Source organism: Myxine glutinosa, chromosome 3 (assembly GCF_964187855.1).
Source record: "Myxine glutinosa chromosome 3, kmMyxGlut1.1, whole genome shotgun sequence".
Classification (NCBI taxonomy): domain Eukaryota; kingdom Metazoa; phylum Chordata; class Myxini; order Myxiniformes; family Myxinidae; genus Myxine; species Myxine glutinosa.
Window position 1 is genome coordinate 93,515,541 of NC_136263.1, and position 17,938 is coordinate 93,533,478.

The following is a 17,938-nucleotide window of genomic DNA, read 5'->3' on the forward strand; positions in this document are numbered from 1 at the left end:
AAATCTAATTATTTCTAGCAACTTCTAGAAGGTGCCAATAATATTGTCTGGGCCATTTTAGAATTTCTGTGTGGAATAAGCTAAGATTTTGTCGTTTTTCAGCTTTTTTTGTTTTGTTCCATTGCAAACCAAAGAAATACATATGTGGACACCAAAATATTTTTTTATTTCAACAATTTTCTGGAAGAAATGGTGCATTATTTGAAAAAAGTGCGAGGGTGCCAATATTTTTGGCCACGACTGTATAGTCGTCTGTACCTTGATGAGAAGAACTCATCCAACACTAAAGCTCTGTTGCTTTTTGTTATTGCCGAGTTGTTAGGGTTATTGCCGAGTTGTTATTTTCAAGAAAGCAAATACCTTCAGAGCTCCCAATCAAAATTCCTTTTCCACCGACTCCGTCTAGTCTGCGTAACTGGTAGCCAAGAAATTTGTTGCTGCCTTGCAAGTGAAGATATGAAGTATTTGATCGAGGCAAGATAAAGGAGGAACAAATGAGTGGAAGTGAGCCTGGATTTTGAGAGTTTGACCAAGGGAAAGGGCAAAGGGTGCCAGAACAGAAATGATGCGGTAGAAGATAGAGGAACAAACCTGCCTGTGATGTGGGAGTAACAGACCTACAGCTTTATTGCCAAAGATTTCAATTATTTTGAGGGCCTTGGTCTCCATGGCATCAAAATGTGATGCAGGGGTACCAGCCCAAACGAGAGTAGTCCTCCATGAAGCTGCAGATGAAGGCCTTGTAGATTGTTGTAACTTCAGATTTGCCAATAAAGACTTGGCATGACAAACAATATACAAATTTAAGAGCTCCCAATCTGATCTTTGTTGAGCACAACGGTTCAACTACGTACGCATTAATTAAATTGTCCAACGAGTTTGTCTCACTGTTTTTTAAAATTGAGTAAATTACCTTTTGTGCTCTTTAGTATATTTACAAAAGAAAAACCTCGGCAATCATTATGTGACATCATGGAAAACATGGTACAATCTTTTGAACAGCAAATATAAATTCCTCCCAAATACTTCACAAAAGCAGTCACTACTGCTGAATAAAAGTTTGGACCAATAAACACATTTTGTACACGTGAATGACATCATATCAAAGCTAAAACACAGATGTGAAAACGGTCATGCACTCATAAAGAAGAATTCAAACAACTTCACGTCTCCCCTTATCGCACATTCCCCACCCCCTGGGTACAAACCTTGTCTGGGCCCTTGTCAAACATCTTGCGGCTTCGAGAAAATTGGTAAGAGTGGGATGACAGCTGAGCAGTGCTGCTGGTAGTTGGGAGTCTCAGCGTGGAGGGTTCACGTGGCAGACCCTGTTTGGCCCCTTCATTTAGAGCAGGTGCACCTGGCCGCTGGAAAGTCCTGCCACAGGTAGCGGGAAAGAAACCAGCACAAAAGGTAAAGCTACATGGAGAGAATAGCAAAGCAACGACAGAATTTCGAAAATAAACTTTTGGTATATATTTTTGAAATCATGAGGTAGCTCATGCAACCAAATTATGCTGAATAAAATCGTCAAGGTTACAAAAAAGGAAGGACGTCAACATCATAGTTAAATTTAGGCTCTTATTGCAGTTAGGCCTCCCTGGTACTCAGCAAGTTCTTTAATTATCCAATAAGGTTTCATGACTAATGGTGTGCAATGCATACCCTGGGTGTTGCATGTTCAGCGGACACTTATTAGTGGGGCTGGCAGGTGCCGAGTGTGCAATAGCACTGCTCTCTGACACACGGTGGGGCCGACTACTCAGCATTGCCTGCAAAGAAGATATGGGGTGATGAAAAATGGGCGAAATAAGAAAAATGGTGCTCTTTCTTATACACATAACAATGCCGAACAAGGTGTTGGAAAGAGACATAATCTTCTTCGTTCAAACACAGCACAAGGCTGCAGGGTAGCATCATTGGCTGAGGGCAAGGGTGCCACTAATTCAGTTCCCTCTGCTGGGTAGGGCAAGAATTTGTAAACACAGTCAGTGCTGCCAAATCAGTTTCTTGGCAAGGGTTATACTGGGTGGTTTTCAATTGCCTTCCCAGCCGTAGTTATGGCAGGAATTTGGAATTTGGTCAGGTTGCCGGCGATACCTCGCCTTCTCTTCGCGAAGGACATTGTGGATTTTTATTGTCCACCAATGAATGCTGCCAAATGAGATGCCTGTTTAACGTCCATCCGAGGGACAACACACAAATTGGTGAAACACCAGGTGACAGTTTATAGCTGGGTCGGGATTCAAACCCAGGCGAGACAGCTTAGAGGTGAGTATGCGTACCTCTAGGCCATCCTGTCAACCCAGAGGAATAATAAAACAAGACAATATCTGATGTAGGAGATGGACATTTAATCATCGAATCAGGACAAATCTCAGCATCGTAATGAAAATGGTAGTAAACAACCAAAGGCTCGCACCATGTTGGCAATAACACCAAAAAATTCAAACACAGAATAACTTTTTTTTTTTAAAGATCAGTACCTTCCATGCGATAGAGTTTAGAACTTTCATAGCCATATCAGAGACTTCGGGGTGTGGGTCAACAGCAAGGTGCAACAGGGTACACCACACTTGTGTGTAGACGCTGGTAAATGATAGTCCAACTGGAAATGCTAAGATATGAGGAGTGGGATAGATGGGATGGAAACAGGACAACCAGTGTGTTTTTATTAATTTTTTAAAGCCCAAATGGGGATGCTTCAAACATTACTGGAAGTAGCAAAAGACTACCAGCCATTGGATGTCCTGAAAGTAGATACAAAATAGAAGGTTGAAAGTAGATACAAAATAGAAGGTGATTAAAGCATTTGTATATTTTCAACAAATGTGAGCTTTGATGGGGAAATGCATTACCAATGGGAGAGTTGAGAGAGCTGTAAGATCTGACACGCCGCATCTTGTCCACGGCTTCATATGTGAGGATGAAGTCCTCACCATCAGGACTGCCCACCGAGCTGCTGCCACCACTACTTCCTGTACTAGTGTTTAAATATGAAGCCATTGTGCCACACGTCACACCTGAAAAAACGTGCACTGATAAACTGTGGTATTTTTTTTTATCAAGCTTTTCAATTAAAGACATTCACAAAAGGGAGAGCATTTTTGAAGCAGCAACAAGACGAGTTATTTTGGCCTTGTCAATCAAATCCTTCTCTTCAATTGTTGGGAAACGTGCAGCGAACTCCGTCAAGTCTGGAAATAAATACACTCTGGTCTGACAAATATAGCAAATCCTTCAGTTCTTCGAAATATCACAGCCTTCCTCACCCTATCACTCCGGAATGGTCGTTAAACACATGCATCATCTATTTCCTGGGTCATCCACTGGAAGGGTTTCAGTCTCTTGAGCTTCTATGCCTAATCATCAACTACTCACTTTCCTGAGCTGGCCATATAGCAAAGCTGGCCTCACATCCTCCGTCGATCCAAATCTTTCCTTGTAAAATCAGAGATACTCAGTACTGAATACCACTCTGAATACTCAGTACTGAATACTGAATACCGCTCTCTGACCCTCTTCCAAATACAAGCGTTCTCCGAACATTTTCCTGCATGCCTCCTGCGCCTTTGCTACCTCTTTCTTTGCAGCCGTCTTGGCTGCCTTATAACGTTCATGCTCTGCTTTTTCTGCTCCCGTACCCTCCGCCTTCTGCCATTCCTTGACCTTCTTCCTCTTCTCGTCAATCCTCTTTCCAACTTCATCATCCCACCACCATGTTTCCGAGTGCCTCGGTGGTCCTTTAATCCATCCACATATCTCACCAACGACTCCCAACAGACTATCTTTCATTGACATCCAACCACTTTCAAGCTCAACCACATCATCCTCGACCCTACTCAGCCTCTCTTTTAATGCCTCCCTTACTGTCACCTCTTTCAACCTCCACACATTCATTCTCGGTTGGTACTTCACCCGCCGAGCTCTCCTCGCACCTTTCACCCTTACGTCACAGACAACCAAGTGGTGCTGTGAAACAGCCTCCTCCCCCGGGATCACCTTTGTGTCCCGGAGGTGCCCACTATATCGCCTACGCACCATCAGGTAGTCAACGGTTGTCGTCAACCCACCTGACGTGTACGTAACAAGCTTATTATCCTCTTTCTGGAACTGAGTATTACAAATCAACAAACCAGCTCCATCAGCAAACTCCAAAATCCTTTCACCTTCTCCATTCCTCACACCATATCCGTAACCCCCATGAACTTCCTCAAAACCGTCAATCTTCCTTTCCACATGTCCATTTAAGTCTCCTCCTACCACAACAACTTCCTCATCTTTCACGTTTTCCATCAGCTTCTCTATGGCACACCAGAGCCTGTCCTTCTCTTCATCGCTCCGACCAATCTGCAGAGCATATCCCGAGATGACGTTCACCAAGAGCTTTCCTATCATCATTTTCACCATCATCAACCTTTCACTCACTCTCGTCACACTCACCACACTGTCCACAAACTCCTCAGAAAACAGGACACCAACGCCATGCACGCCTTCTGGGCACCCTTGCCACGCAAACTTGTATTTCTGTCCCTGTCTATCCTTCACCATTCTCACACCACTTCCCTTCCATCTCATCCCCTGCATACAACATGTGTCCATCTTCTTCTGACCAATACTTCCACCACTTCTCCTGATCTCCCTGTCATTGTCCCTACATTCCATGTCCCAAACCTCAGAAACCGATCTCCACGTGGGGCATCAGACGTTTCGTCATCCTAAATGGAGTGATTTCCACCCTTGCTTCAATCGGGTTCCCCACCTTGATTTTTGACGAGAGGGAGTGAGGGCCCCCACGAAGTACTTCGGGCTGTACCCTGCCCACATGTAATTGTAATTGTCATGGTTCCCTTTTTGAGGCAATGTTTTTATGGCCGGATGCCCTTCCTGACGCCAACCCTTTTAGTCGTCTCTTACGACATGCAGGGATACGGTGTACCGATTCTGAACCGGGGTACACACCTAAATAGACAACCCTGTAAATATCATATTTATGAAATGTGCTGATTATAAAATATAACTAGAACGGCACTCGGTAGAGCGCATACCTCTGCCAGGCTGCACAGTTTATGTTTTGTATCCCACTGTTAGGCCAGATCTGGATTCGGACCTGAACCAAAATCTAATTGGCTTGTTATTGTCACCTACCCAACTCATCCACCAAGCATCGTCCGAATCCGTCAATAACTTTTTGAGATATCGTGCTATATATCGTTTTTGGCCCCCATCTCTCAAGGCAAGAATCACTCAATGGTAAAGAATCACTTCAAAAATTCTCAAATCTGGATCCAATTCCTGATCTTCACCAAACTCGAATGAATTTGCCCTGTTACACACCCAACTTGTCGACCAAGTTTTGTCTGAATCCGTCCACACGTTTTGAGATAGCCTGCTCACAGAGAGACAAACAAACAGACTGGAGTGATAAGATTGTGCACAAAACAATACATGACTAGTCTCTGACAAGTCGGTTTCAACTGCAATCAGTGTTTGCAATCTGAGTGAAATGTACGACTCCAGACTTCTTGCATCATGCACTTTATGGCCCGTCACAAAACCATGCAAGCACTTCGCATGGAGTGATACATCATGCGGATACGATGAAGATATCACTCAAATATCAACAATTTCGATCATTACCTCTGCCACTGAAGGTGGATGGAGGTTATGTTTTCACCGCTGCCTGTCTGTCTGTTTGTTGTTACTTGGCAAAAAAACATTTTTTTTCACAAGTATGTTGATCACTCTGGTTTGTGTCAGTGCCGTGTATATTGAGAGTCTGGCCAACTGAAATACTGGCGCCATGTTGCATACCTAACTTCGCGCGCTGGCACTGCGAGATGTATGTCAGCTGTGGCAATCCTGTAGTTCTGTGACGAGGGAATCGATGTTATTGCTGTTTGGTCGCAGATTTAATGAGGAACAACTAATTCAAGTTAAAGTGACGTGTTGTTTGTTATTGGAATAATAAAATCTGCAAGCGGCGTCATTTATTCACACAAATTGTTTGCCTGTCGCGGCACACGATTTATTGTCAGCTGCATACAGCAAACTGATAAATTTTATTTCTCTTGGCATGAAATTGTAATTTGATAAAATGGAGCTTGTATACTAGTTTTCATCTATTATCTGGAAACGTAACATACAATATTCCCATAATGCTACGAAAGTACAATGTCTATTATTTTATTCATTAGCTTGGGTTCACAAATGTTGTTATACTTTCGTTTTCAAAGTTGTTATACTTTCGTTTTACGTTTTCAAAGAACACTTTACTCGGGAAACTGACACAAACAGTGACAAATATTGCGTCATAAACAAGTATTTCCTGATATATAAGCATATATAAACAGTGCATGTTACACTGTTACAGGGTATATGTATAATACGGGATTATGTATAATACCTGATTTTCAGTTATTATACATAATCCCTTATATATACAGTCACGTGAAAAAGTAAGTACACCCCATGTAAAGTTTTGACTTTTTCAACATATTTCAACATACAGCTATTTGATCTTCATTTCAACAATATTGATAGATAAAGGTGATATAATATAACAAATATCATGAAACATTTACATTTTGTAGTCCAATGTATAATTTAAATAAACATAAAAGCAAATTTCACATGTGGAAAAAGTAAGTACACCCCTACATTTATCACTATTTCAAATACCTAAAATTAGAATCAGGTGCACCAGCTCAAGTGCAAATGATTAGAACATTGTTAGAGAGGATCTTGGAGGAACCTGTCTTATTTAAACCTCAGACATTTAGTTTGGTTTGCTCTTTGTTGTTGAAGTGTGCGGCGTCACCATACCTCGATCAAAAGAGCTCTCTGAGGCCTTCAGAAAGAAGGTTATAGATGCCTACGAGTCTGGGAAGGGATTTAAAAAGATCTCCAAACAATTTGAAATCAATCATTCGACTGGCCGGAAGATCATCTACAAGTGGAGAAGATTCCAAACAACTGCCAACTTGTTCAGGCCAGGCCGCCCCAGCAAGTTCAGCCCGAGAGCAGACCGCAAGATGCTGAAAGAAGTCTCTAAGAACCCCAGAATGTCATCACAGGACCGACAGGTATCTCTTGCCACTGTTGATGTCAAAATGCACGAGTCTACCATTAGAAAGAGGCTGCACAAATTTGATCTACATGGGAGGTGTGCCAGGAGGAAACCTTTGCTGTCCAGAAAGAACATCAGGGCAAGACTAAAGTTTGCCAATGAACACCTTGGCAAAGACCAGCACTTCTGGAACAATGTGCTCTGGACAGAAGAGTCAAAGGTAGAGCTATTTGGCCACAGTACCAGAAGACATGTTTGGTGAAAATCAAAGACAGCATTTGACCACAAGAACCTGATACCAACTGTAAAGCATGGTGGTGGAAATATTATGGTTTGAGGCAGCTTTGCTGCATCAGGGCCTGGGCAGCTCACCATCATTGAATCCACTATGAATTCTTCATTGTACCAGGGGGTGCTTGAGGATAATGTAAGGCCATCTGTCGGAAAGTTGAAGCTCAACCGAAGGTGGACCTTGCAACATGACAATGACCCTAAACATACCAGTAAATCCACCAAGGAATGGCTGAAAAGAAAGAAATGGAGGGTTCTGGAATGGCCAAGTCAAAGCCCGGATCTAAATCCCATCGAGATGTTGTGGGGGGATTTGAAACGAGCTGTGCATGCAAGAAACCCCTCAAACATCGCACAGCTGAAAGAATTCTGCATGGAGGAGTGGGCAAAAATTTCTCCCAGTCGATGTCAGAGACTGGTAGACAGTTATAAGAAACGCCTATTTGAGGTTGTTTCTGCCAAAGGTGGCAATACCACCTATTAGAGCCAAGGGTGTACTTACTTTTTCCACATGCGAAATTTGCATTTATGTTTATTTAAATTATACAATGGACTACAAAATGTAAATGTTTCATGATATTTGTTATATTATATCACCTTTATCTATCAATATTGTTGAAATGAAGATCAACTAGCTGCATGTTGAAATATGTTGAAAAAGTCACAACTTTACATGGGGTGTACTTACTTTTTCACGTGACTGTATATACCCTATACACTGCATATGTACACGAAAAATGTTACAGGGAATATGTATAATATATATATATATGGTTGACTAAATAAATGTTAAGCTCACCAGAGACCTAATACACATGTGTCATGTCACTTTTGATTTGAAACCAATATATATTAAGCGATTTCTCGAACATAAATATGAGTAAGGTGATGGATTCCATCCAACTCGGTGTATTTTAACCGCCCAAATAGCACTCCGTTCCTTGTCTCGAGGAAATCTGTGCATTATACGACCTTGTCCTGGTCTAACAGAACATCCCCAAGCGGCACAACACACCATATTGGTTGATTTTATTGAAATATTACTCAAATGGAATATGCAACGATACGAAGCAATGGCACGGAATGGGTGCAGCAGGAAAGCTGCTCGGCTGAGGTGGTATGCAAAATGGTGCCTGTAAACCACGTGACGCGGGCTCGACCAATCACGGCGGTAGTTGAGCAGATCAAAGGCTGGCCAGACTCTGTTAATATACGGCACTGGTTTGTGTGTTTGTTTGTGTGTGTTTGTCAGTCCAATCACTTATACTTGCCTACAGGTCACAATTTTAAACCGATCTTCATGAAACTTCTTAGCGTTCGTGGTCCGACAAAAGCCTACATATTTTTGAGGTCAAAAGGTCAACATAGGCCAAAGGTCAACCACTCTTTTCATATTTCTAAAATCCTCAATTTTCATCCGATTGGCTTGAAATCAGAATAGGATTTGCATATCAGCTGACAAACCAATGACCAACTATTTTGAGGTCAACACAGGCCAAATTTCTAAAATCCTCAATTTTCATCTGAGTAACTTAAAATTTGAAGACAATTTGCATATCAGGTCACTGAATTCACCCACTAATTATTTTTGAGGTCACTGAATTCACCCACCAATTATTTTTGAGGTCAAAAGGATGCTCCACTGAGTGCCATTCTACTTTGTTCTCTTTTGCCAAGTGTCACCGAGTGATTTTTCATTGCAAAAATCGAAGATTTTTCAAGTATATTGGTTGGTCTTGTGCGTTATTCTGTCTGTATGTCTGTCTGTGTGTCAGTCGCCCACAGGTCACAATTTTCAACCGATCTTCATGAAACTTCACCAAATGGGAGAGTTGGCCATAAGCAAAAAGCCTATTATTTTTGGGGTCAAAAGGTCAATAGGTCAACATAGGCCAAAGGTCACCAACTTTGTCAAATTTCTAAAATCCTCAATGTTCATCCCATTGACTTGAAATTTGAAGATGATTTGCATATCTGGTCACAGAATTCATCCACCAAGTATTTATGAGGTCAACATGGGCCAAAAGGTCAGCATAGACCAAAGGGTAAACATCGGCCAAATTTCTAAAATCCTCAATTTTCATCCAATAAATTTGAAATTTGAAAAGGATTTGCATATATGGTCACTGAATTCAATCCCCAACTATTTTTGAGGCCAACTTAGGCCAAAACGTCAACATAGGCCAAGTTTCTAAAATCCTCAATTTTCATTCAATTAACTTGAAATTTGAAGAGGATTGGCATATCTGGTCAATAACTCAACCACCAAGTATTTTTGAGGTCAACATAGGCTAAAATGTCAACATAGGCCAAATTTCTAAGTGCTCAATTTTCATCTGATCGACTTGAGATTTGAAGAGGATATGCATACCAGGTCACTGAATTAAACCACCAATTAGTTTTGAAGTCATTATAAGCCAAAAACGTATTTTAGGGACTTCGCAAGTATAATGCTATGCACAACATATTTCTTGTTTGTTTCTTGCAAAATCGAAGATTTTTCAAGTATATTGGTCGGTTGCGTTTGTGGTTCTGTCTGTTTGTCTGTTTGTTACTTGCAAAATCGAAGATTTTTCAAGTATATTGGTAGGTTCTGTTTGTGGTTCTGTCTGTTTGTCTGTCTGTCTGTCTGTCTGTTTGTCTGTTTGTCACCGGCCTACAGGTCACAATTCTAAACCGATCGTCACGAAACTTCACCACCTTGTATAAGTCGTCCCAATTGAGAAGCCTATTGATTTTGAGGTCAAATTATGGATGGAGGTCCTCAATGCCAAACAGGAAATTAGAGCTGTCTCCCTCGACATATCACGTGCCTTCGACACGGTCTGGCACCCCGCTCTGCTCACCAAACTCTCCTCCTTTGGTATCCATGGAAATCTCCACGCATGGCTGGCGGACTTCCTCTCTAGTCGTCGTCAACGTGTGGCCCTGAATGGGTTTCTCTCATCTCCTCTTCCTGTTCAGGCTGGAGTTCCCCAAGGCAGTGTTCTGGGCCCCGTGCTTTTTCTGGTCTTCATCAATGATCTCTCTGACTCTCTCGAAAATCCTCTCTATCTCTTTGCTGATGACTCCACTCTCTGCCGCTCCATTCCTCTTCCCTCAGATCGGCAGTCTGCTGCCTCCTCACTCTCTGAAGACCTGGACAAAATCACAGACTGGTCAAACAAGTGGAACATGTCTTTCAATCCTGACAAATCTCACACTCTTACTATGTCTCTCCGAAAAGATCGACTGGACAACCCTCCCATCTACTTTCTCAACAATCCTCTCCAAGAAGTTCTGTCGCTCAAGATTTTGGGTCTCACTATCTGCCATGATCTTTCTTGGGAAAACCACATTTCCAAGCTGGCCTCCAAAGCCAGTCGCCGACTGGGCATCCTCCGTCGTGCGAAGTCCTTCCTCGGCACACCTGAGCTCCTCACCACATACAAGGCTTTCATCCGCAGCTCAATGGAATACTGTTCTCCCCTATGGGCCGGTGCTCCTGCCTCACACCTAGCTCGGCTTCACGCTGTTGAAACCAAAGCTTTCAGAATTATTGGAATCTCCCGCGATGAAGCTATCTCTGAGGGCCTTTCACTCACTCACCGCAGGCAGGTAGGTGGTCTTTCTGTCTTCTACCGACTCCTCTCCGGCCTTGCACCCCCAGCTCTCTCTGTGCTCTGTCCCCCAAATATTCCTACAGGTCGCACAAGATCTGCCAGCAACCCTCTGATGGTTAAACTGCCGAAATCTCGGCTCTCCGCTCACCTTCACTCTTTCATTCCTCTTTTCTCCCGCCTCTGGAACAAACTCCCTCACTCCCTTCAATCCCACTCCTCCCTCCAGGTCTTTAAAACAGCTGTTCACCACCATCTCTTATCTTCCCCCATCCAAAACCTTGATCTTTTCTACCCCCGCTAATTCACCCCAGATCCACCTTGTTTGAAATTCCAACTTCTTTCCTGGAAGTCCTGGCAGTGTCCATATGTTTTATACCTCTCCCACTGCCCCCTTCCCCCCCCCCCCCCCAAAGCCCTCGCCCTCTCTCAGATCTCTCGATGTCTCCATGTCTCTCGGTCCCTGCTCTCAAATGTTGTGTTTGTGTCCTTCCCCCTCTCTCCCCATCTTGTCTACCGCTCCCTATGTTATATGTTTTATGTGTCGGTTTGTCTTTCTGTGTAATTAATGTTCGCTCTTTCACGAGCCTCGATCTTGTATACAAAAAAAAAAAAAAAAAAAAAGAAGGTCATCTGGAGGTCAACTTTCTAAAATCGCCATTTTAAATCAGATTGACTTGAAAATTGAATAGCATTTGTATATGAAGTCACTAAATTGGGAAACATACTATTTTTGAGGTCAAAAGGCCAAAGGTCAACTTAAGGTCAAATTTTTAAAATCATCAATTTGCATCTAAAAAGCCGTCAATTCTCAACCGATTGACTTGAAAATTGAACAGCATTTGCATATTGAGTCACTAAATTGGGAAACATACTATTTTTTCGGTCAAAAGGTCAAAGGTCAACTCAAGGTCAACCTTCCAAAATCATCACTTTTTATCTGAAAAACCATCAATTTTCATCTGATTGACTTGAAAATTGAACAGCATTTGCACATTGAGTCACTAAATAGGGAAACCAACTATTTTTGAGGTCAAACGGTCAAAGGTCAACTCAAGGTCAACCTTCCAAAATCATCATTTTTCATCTGAAAAATCGTCACTTTTCTTCCTATTGACCCGAGCTTTGATCAAGATTGTCAATTTTAATCTTGATGAAATGGACAATTTGCTGCATCAATGGAATTTTTTTCCTTGGGGAGGGGGGGGGGGGGGCGTATTTTGCAAGTATCGTGCTCGACATGACGTCTTCTTGTTTGTCTGTCACCGGCCTACAGGTTACAATTCTAAACCGATCGTCACGAAACTTCACCAAGTTGTTTCGGTCATCCCAAATGAGAAGCCTATTGTTTTTGGGGTCAAAGGTCATCTGGAGATCAAATTTCTAAAATTGCCATTTTAAATCCGATTTACCTGAAAATTGAATAGCATTTGTATATTGAGTCACTAAATTAGGAAATGAACTAGTTGGTCAAAAGGTCAAAGGTCAACTCAAGGTCAAATTTTCAAAATCATCAATTTTCATCCGAAAAGCTGTCAATTTTCAACCGATTGACTTGAAAATTGAACAGCATTTGCATATCGTGTCACTAAATTGGGAAACATACTATTTTTGAGGTCAAAAGGTCAAAGGTCAACATAGGCCGAATTTCTAAAATCCTCAATTTTCATCCGATTGACTTGAAATTTGAAGAGACTTGCATATCTGGTCACTGAATTCAACCACCAAGTATTTTTGAGGTCAACATAGGCCAAAAGGTCAACATAGGCCAAATTTCTAAAATCCTCAAATTTCATCCAATTAACTTGAAATTTGAAGAGGACTTGCATATCTGGTCACTGAAGTCAACCACCAAGTATTTTTGAGGTCAACATAAGCCAAATTTCTAAAATCCTCAATTTTCAACCGATTGACTTGAAATTTGAAGAGAACTTGCATATCTTGTCACTGAATTCAACCACCAAGTATTTTTTAGGTCGACATAGGCCAAATTTCTAAAATCACCAATTTCCATTTGATTGACTTGATATTCTGAGAGGTTTTACATATATGGTCACTGAATTCAACCACCAACTATTTTTGAGGTCAACATTGGTCAAAATGTCAACATAGGCCAAGTTTTTAAAATCCTCAATTTTCATCTGATTGACTTGAGAATTGAACAGCATTTGCACATTGAGTCACAAAATCGGGGAACTAACTATTTTTGAGTTCAAAAACCTTACAAAATCATCATTTTTCATCGGAAAAATCATCACTTTTCTTCCTGTTGACCCAAGCTTTGATCAAGATTGTCAATTTTAATCTTGATGAAATGGACAATTTGCTGTATCAATGGAATGTTTTTATTGGGGGTGGGGGGCGGATTTTGCAAGTATCGTGCTCCGCATGACGTCTTCTTGTTTGTCTGTTTGTCTGATATAACAGGGCAAATATCTGTGAACAAGATATCTCAAAAACTTGTGGACAACTTCGGACGAAATTTGGCAGAGAGGTAGTGTATGTGACACAGACAAAATAATTAGATTTTGGTAAAGATCCACATTTGGATCCGGCTAGTAAAATTTTTTAAGTGATTCTTCACCAATGGGAGATAGGGCCAAAAACGATCTCAAAACGTTGTGGGCGGATTTGGAAGAAACTTGGTGGAGAGGGTGTGTGTGTGACAAGGAAAAATTGATACAATATTGGTGAAGATCTGAATGTGGATTCGGATATGAAAATTATTTAATTTTTGAAGTGATTCTTCACCATTGGGAAATAGGGCTAAAACCGATAAAGAACATGATATTTGAAAAAGGTGTGGACGATTTATGATTAAACTTGGGGGATGAGTTGGTTATGTGACAACAAGCCGATTAGATTTTGGTTCAGGTCCGAATCCAGATCCGGCCTACATGTATAAGTGGGGGACAAAATGTAAACTGTTCAGCCTGGCAGAGGTATGCCTTTCTCGTGCCTACAGGGTGCCTTTCTCGTTTTCACCTTGATTCATCTGAATTAAAGGTAATTTTTGCAAAAAATTCCTCGGTCGAATATTAATTTATGTTCACACAACATTTTATACTTGGGATGTATCCAGCAGTATATCAGTTAACAGCTACTACTGAAACTCCTGCAGTAGTCAGCTTCCAATAAAAACCCTGCATTATATATATATATATATATATATATATATACAGTATATATATATATATATATATATATATATATATATATATATATATTCCTTCAGTACATCCAAATGAATGATCTGGCATTAATAGCAGATCATTCCAAACTGATTGCCAACAGCAGCAGCACAGAAAAAAAGCCATTCTTACCCTCCTCGGTAAGGCTGAGATTCTGCAATGACTTGTTGAGGTTTCGCACCGCGTTGTTATTGGCAATAGCACGCAGGTTTCCATACGAGCTCACCGGCCGTAGGCGGGGTGTTCCAAGCCCATCGCGCGATGATGCTAAGCTCCCAGTGTCTGCAGAAAGATGCCACTCCATGTGGAGGCCTTATGAAAAGATCGGCAATCTCTAATGTAATGCACATTCAGAATTGCAAAACATTTTGTCGAGATAGGAGAAAATAATAGGGTAGTTGCATGGAGCACTGCATGCGAGGGAGACCTGCTAGAGTAGCTGGAGAAGGAAAGGTGTGGCTGCGTTCATCATCCAAGAACTGCAGTGCAACAGCACAGAAGTTGCTCTCATACTGTAGTGCCAGATTATGAAGTGCAACCACGAGCTCCTGGAAAGTGAAATGAGCAAACAAATTGCTATTTCAAATAAGTGATAAATGAATAGAAAGTATGCTTTTAATCCTCCTATAAATTACCTAGAAAGATAATAGCAGCATCTTCAAATAAAACAGTAAAATCTTTAATCAAATCTTTAATCATGTGCAGATGTTGTTTTTGTAAACAAAGTCTTGGCTCATGGAACAGTGAGTGTGTTGAGAAAGGGTAGAAGGCAACGTAGTGAGAGTGGGGCAGTGGAACAACATGCAAACATAAACAAGAGAAGAGTGAAGGGAAGGAAACATAGCAACCTGCAATTAGATGTCGAGAGGGCATGGGAGAGGGATTAATGAGGATAAACAATGATCATGGCGAGGGAAGGTAAATGACCTGAGGGTTTCGTGCACTGTCAACCTGAAGCCCTGGAGGGAAGAGTTGACTTGGACAGACTGAGGAAAGTTTCACAAGCAGCAGAAAAGAGGAACAAAAGAATGGAGGGGATTTGAGCAACAAGCTTGGATTTGGGGACTTTCACAAGGGGATCGCTGGAAGAATAACACGGAGGGATTGAGGATGAATACAGGGATGAAAGAGCAAAGGGACCAAACCTAAGGGGCAGAAGTCAAAAAATGGAAGAGGAGCGACCTGTCTGCGATGAGGAAAAAGAGCAGGCCCTGTGCTTCTACTTCTTCATGGGAGATGCCAAAAAAGTAGAAGACTTTGGATTCCACAACATTGAGGAGTGAAAGGTAGAATGCAAAACCACAGTAGAAAATGGTACTCATTGAACTATGCTCAGAATTTTGAGGAAAGACTCATCTGCGGTTGGCTTCGGAAGCCAGCAATGATATATGCTCCCACAATAAAAGTCGTATCTGATGGTGAGGTCCAGAAGTCTCATAGTGTATTGTGGGTATAGAGAAGTGGGTTCTCATTTGACATTCCATCCAGAAAGAGGGTGAGAATGCAAGATTTGCTTGGATGAGAAATGTATGTTCATTCAAAGTGTTGGGCCAGTCTCCGATCCTCCAGAGTTCATTAGAAAGGGAACCCACTCCTGCCAGCCCATCGGTAGGATGTGGAATTGTACAGCGTAATGTGAAATTACATGTGAAGAGGAATAAGGGGTTTCCCAGAGTATCATAAAGGTCATTCCTATATAAGAGAAACAGGACTGGGCCCAAGCTGCTGACTTGTGGCGGTCCAGCTTCAAATAGGAGAGATGAGAGGATTTTGTTGAAAGTTACACGCTGACTGTGTGAATGGAGGAATCCAGAAAGCCAGGCAATAATTCCACCTTTTATTCCACGGACAGAAAGCTTGGCAAGCAGTGCAGGGTACTACGCTGTGATGAATGCCCGAGATACCCATAGAAATACGGCTTCAATTCAGGGCTTTCGCCAACTGTTGAGAGAAGCTGCAGTACATACTAAGTTGAGTGGGCATGACTGAACCCCAACTGATAGTCTTATTGATTTAGATTTCCTAAAGTGGAAATATTTTACACAATGAGCTGTGGATAATTGATACAAGTGAATGTTAGTTGAAAATATTACCAAAGCACTGTAATATCATTGCTTGCACGATCAGATACCATTGCAAATATAAACAGTGAAACGTGTGAAAAATGCACTGCAACGTTGAATGAAAAAAAATCAATGATCGTTTTAAGTCCATTTTCCCCGCTAGAGCGGGGGTTAGCCTTGCGGGCCCCATGACAATAATGGTTCCCTGTTTGAGGCAATGTTTTTTTTTTTTCATGGCCGGATGCCCTTCCTGACGCCAACCCTTGGTCACGCTCTTACGATACGCAGGGATACGGTATTTAACCCCATAACCCCATTTTGACCAACTTCAAAAAGACCGAAAACGCAAAAGAAACTTACCACCTTTGAAACCTTTAAATATCAACAATAACACTGCGTGTAGTAAATGTGTGAACCTATTCGGTGTACCTATTCTGAATCCGGGTACACACCGTGATCATTCATCCCAGCAAGCTGGTACTCAATTTGCCGACCTCAGAAGGATGACAGGCCGAGTCAACCCCCCTGGTGTTAATTTAGCGATCGACCGGGATTCGAACCCAGGATCCAAGGATCCCAAGCCGGCACCCTAACCGCTAAGCCAACACCAGGCAACGTTGGTGAACATATTTCGTACAACGTGTATGAGGTGACGACAAACAGATGTTTTTGCTTGTTAAAAGCATAAAGAATGTTCTCACATCATACATACAAGGTGTGCATACCTTTCTGACCATGGAGCTTCCATCTCCTAACAGCTGTGCACTCGTGATAGCCACATTATGGTCAATGGTGGTAGCGTGGTCACTGCGCTCAGCTGAGTTTCCAATGAAAGTCCCCAGGGCAAACACCGCTGCACAACGCACCTGCATGCAATCCGGTGGCACTTTGTATTAGAGGCATTTCCTTCATTGACATACCAATACACTTAGCTGTGAAAACTTCCGTCTCTACTGACTTAATATGAAGAACTAGGCAGTTTGTAACAAAAAAATGCCAGCAGAGAAAGAAAATAAAGCACAATGCATAATGATCAGCTTTATTGTTTAATTACAACAAAATACAAGCATTAAATGGGCTTGTGTTTCCTGTTTTCAAAAAAGATTATCTTGCATTTGGATGGAAAAGAGGTCAAGTTATTCAGTGGCCAGGCTTACATCAATGTGTAGACACTGACTCCTCAATGTCACCGTTTGGAGTAACCTTTTCTGATCACGTTGTTAAGTTTGCATCCATAGGCAGAAATCCTCTGTCGAATCAGCTGCATCCTCAATATCAGCCCTTTATACACTAAACGGCTACATATTTGTAATGGAATCAAATATGGTAGATTTTTCACATTCCCCCACATTTATGATCCATACATGTTTCTTTTCCTCTTTCTTCTTCCTATCTCCTCCAAACCTTCTTTTTCATATATATTTTGCATACTACGTCGAGGCTTGTGCAAGGGCTAACACATAAAACATACAATAAAGGGAGCGGGTGACAAGAGGGGGAGAGAGGGAAGTACAACAGTAGGGAACAGGGACATCGGGAGATCTGTGGAAGAGAGAGGGCTGGGGTGTGTTACACGGGACAAACAAGATGGACACCACAAGGACTTTCAGGAATGAAAATGGAGGTGGATTTGGGGTGGATTAATGGGGGTAGAAATGATCAAGGTTTTGTATGGGGGAAGATACGAGATGGTGGTGAACAGCTGTTTGAAGACCTGGAGGGAGG

General features: G+C 41.8%; 1 protein-coding gene across 7 annotated transcripts in view; it reads right to left on the reverse strand.

The window, feature by feature from the left end:
• RPTOR (regulatory associated protein of MTOR complex 1) overlaps nt 1-17,938 on the reverse strand; it is a 301,256-nt gene that overhangs the window by 40,463 nt on the left and 242,855 nt on the right. For 5 of the 7 annotated variants that reach the window (XR_010983689.2, XM_068110468.2, XM_068110467.2 and 2 more), the window contains exons 17-23: nt 16,939-17,079; nt 14,578-14,698; nt 14,283-14,462; nt 2,859-3,023; nt 2,487-2,617; nt 1,666-1,772; nt 1,209-1,377 (exon numbers count right to left, since the gene is read on the reverse strand). Coding sequence is in view for 6 of the 7 variants with exons in the window: in XM_068110468.2 (XP_067966569.1) it covers nt 1,209-1,377; nt 1,666-1,772; nt 2,487-2,617; nt 2,859-3,023; nt 14,283-14,462; nt 14,578-14,698; nt 16,939-17,079 (1,014 nt within the window). In the remaining variant the exon portion in view is untranslated. The remainder of the gene's footprint in view (nt 1-1,208; nt 1,378-1,665; nt 1,773-2,486; nt 2,618-2,858; nt 3,024-14,282; nt 14,463-14,577; nt 14,699-16,938; nt 17,080-17,938) is intronic. The other 2 variants (XM_068110470.2, XM_068110469.2) reach the window with 1 other exon arrangement.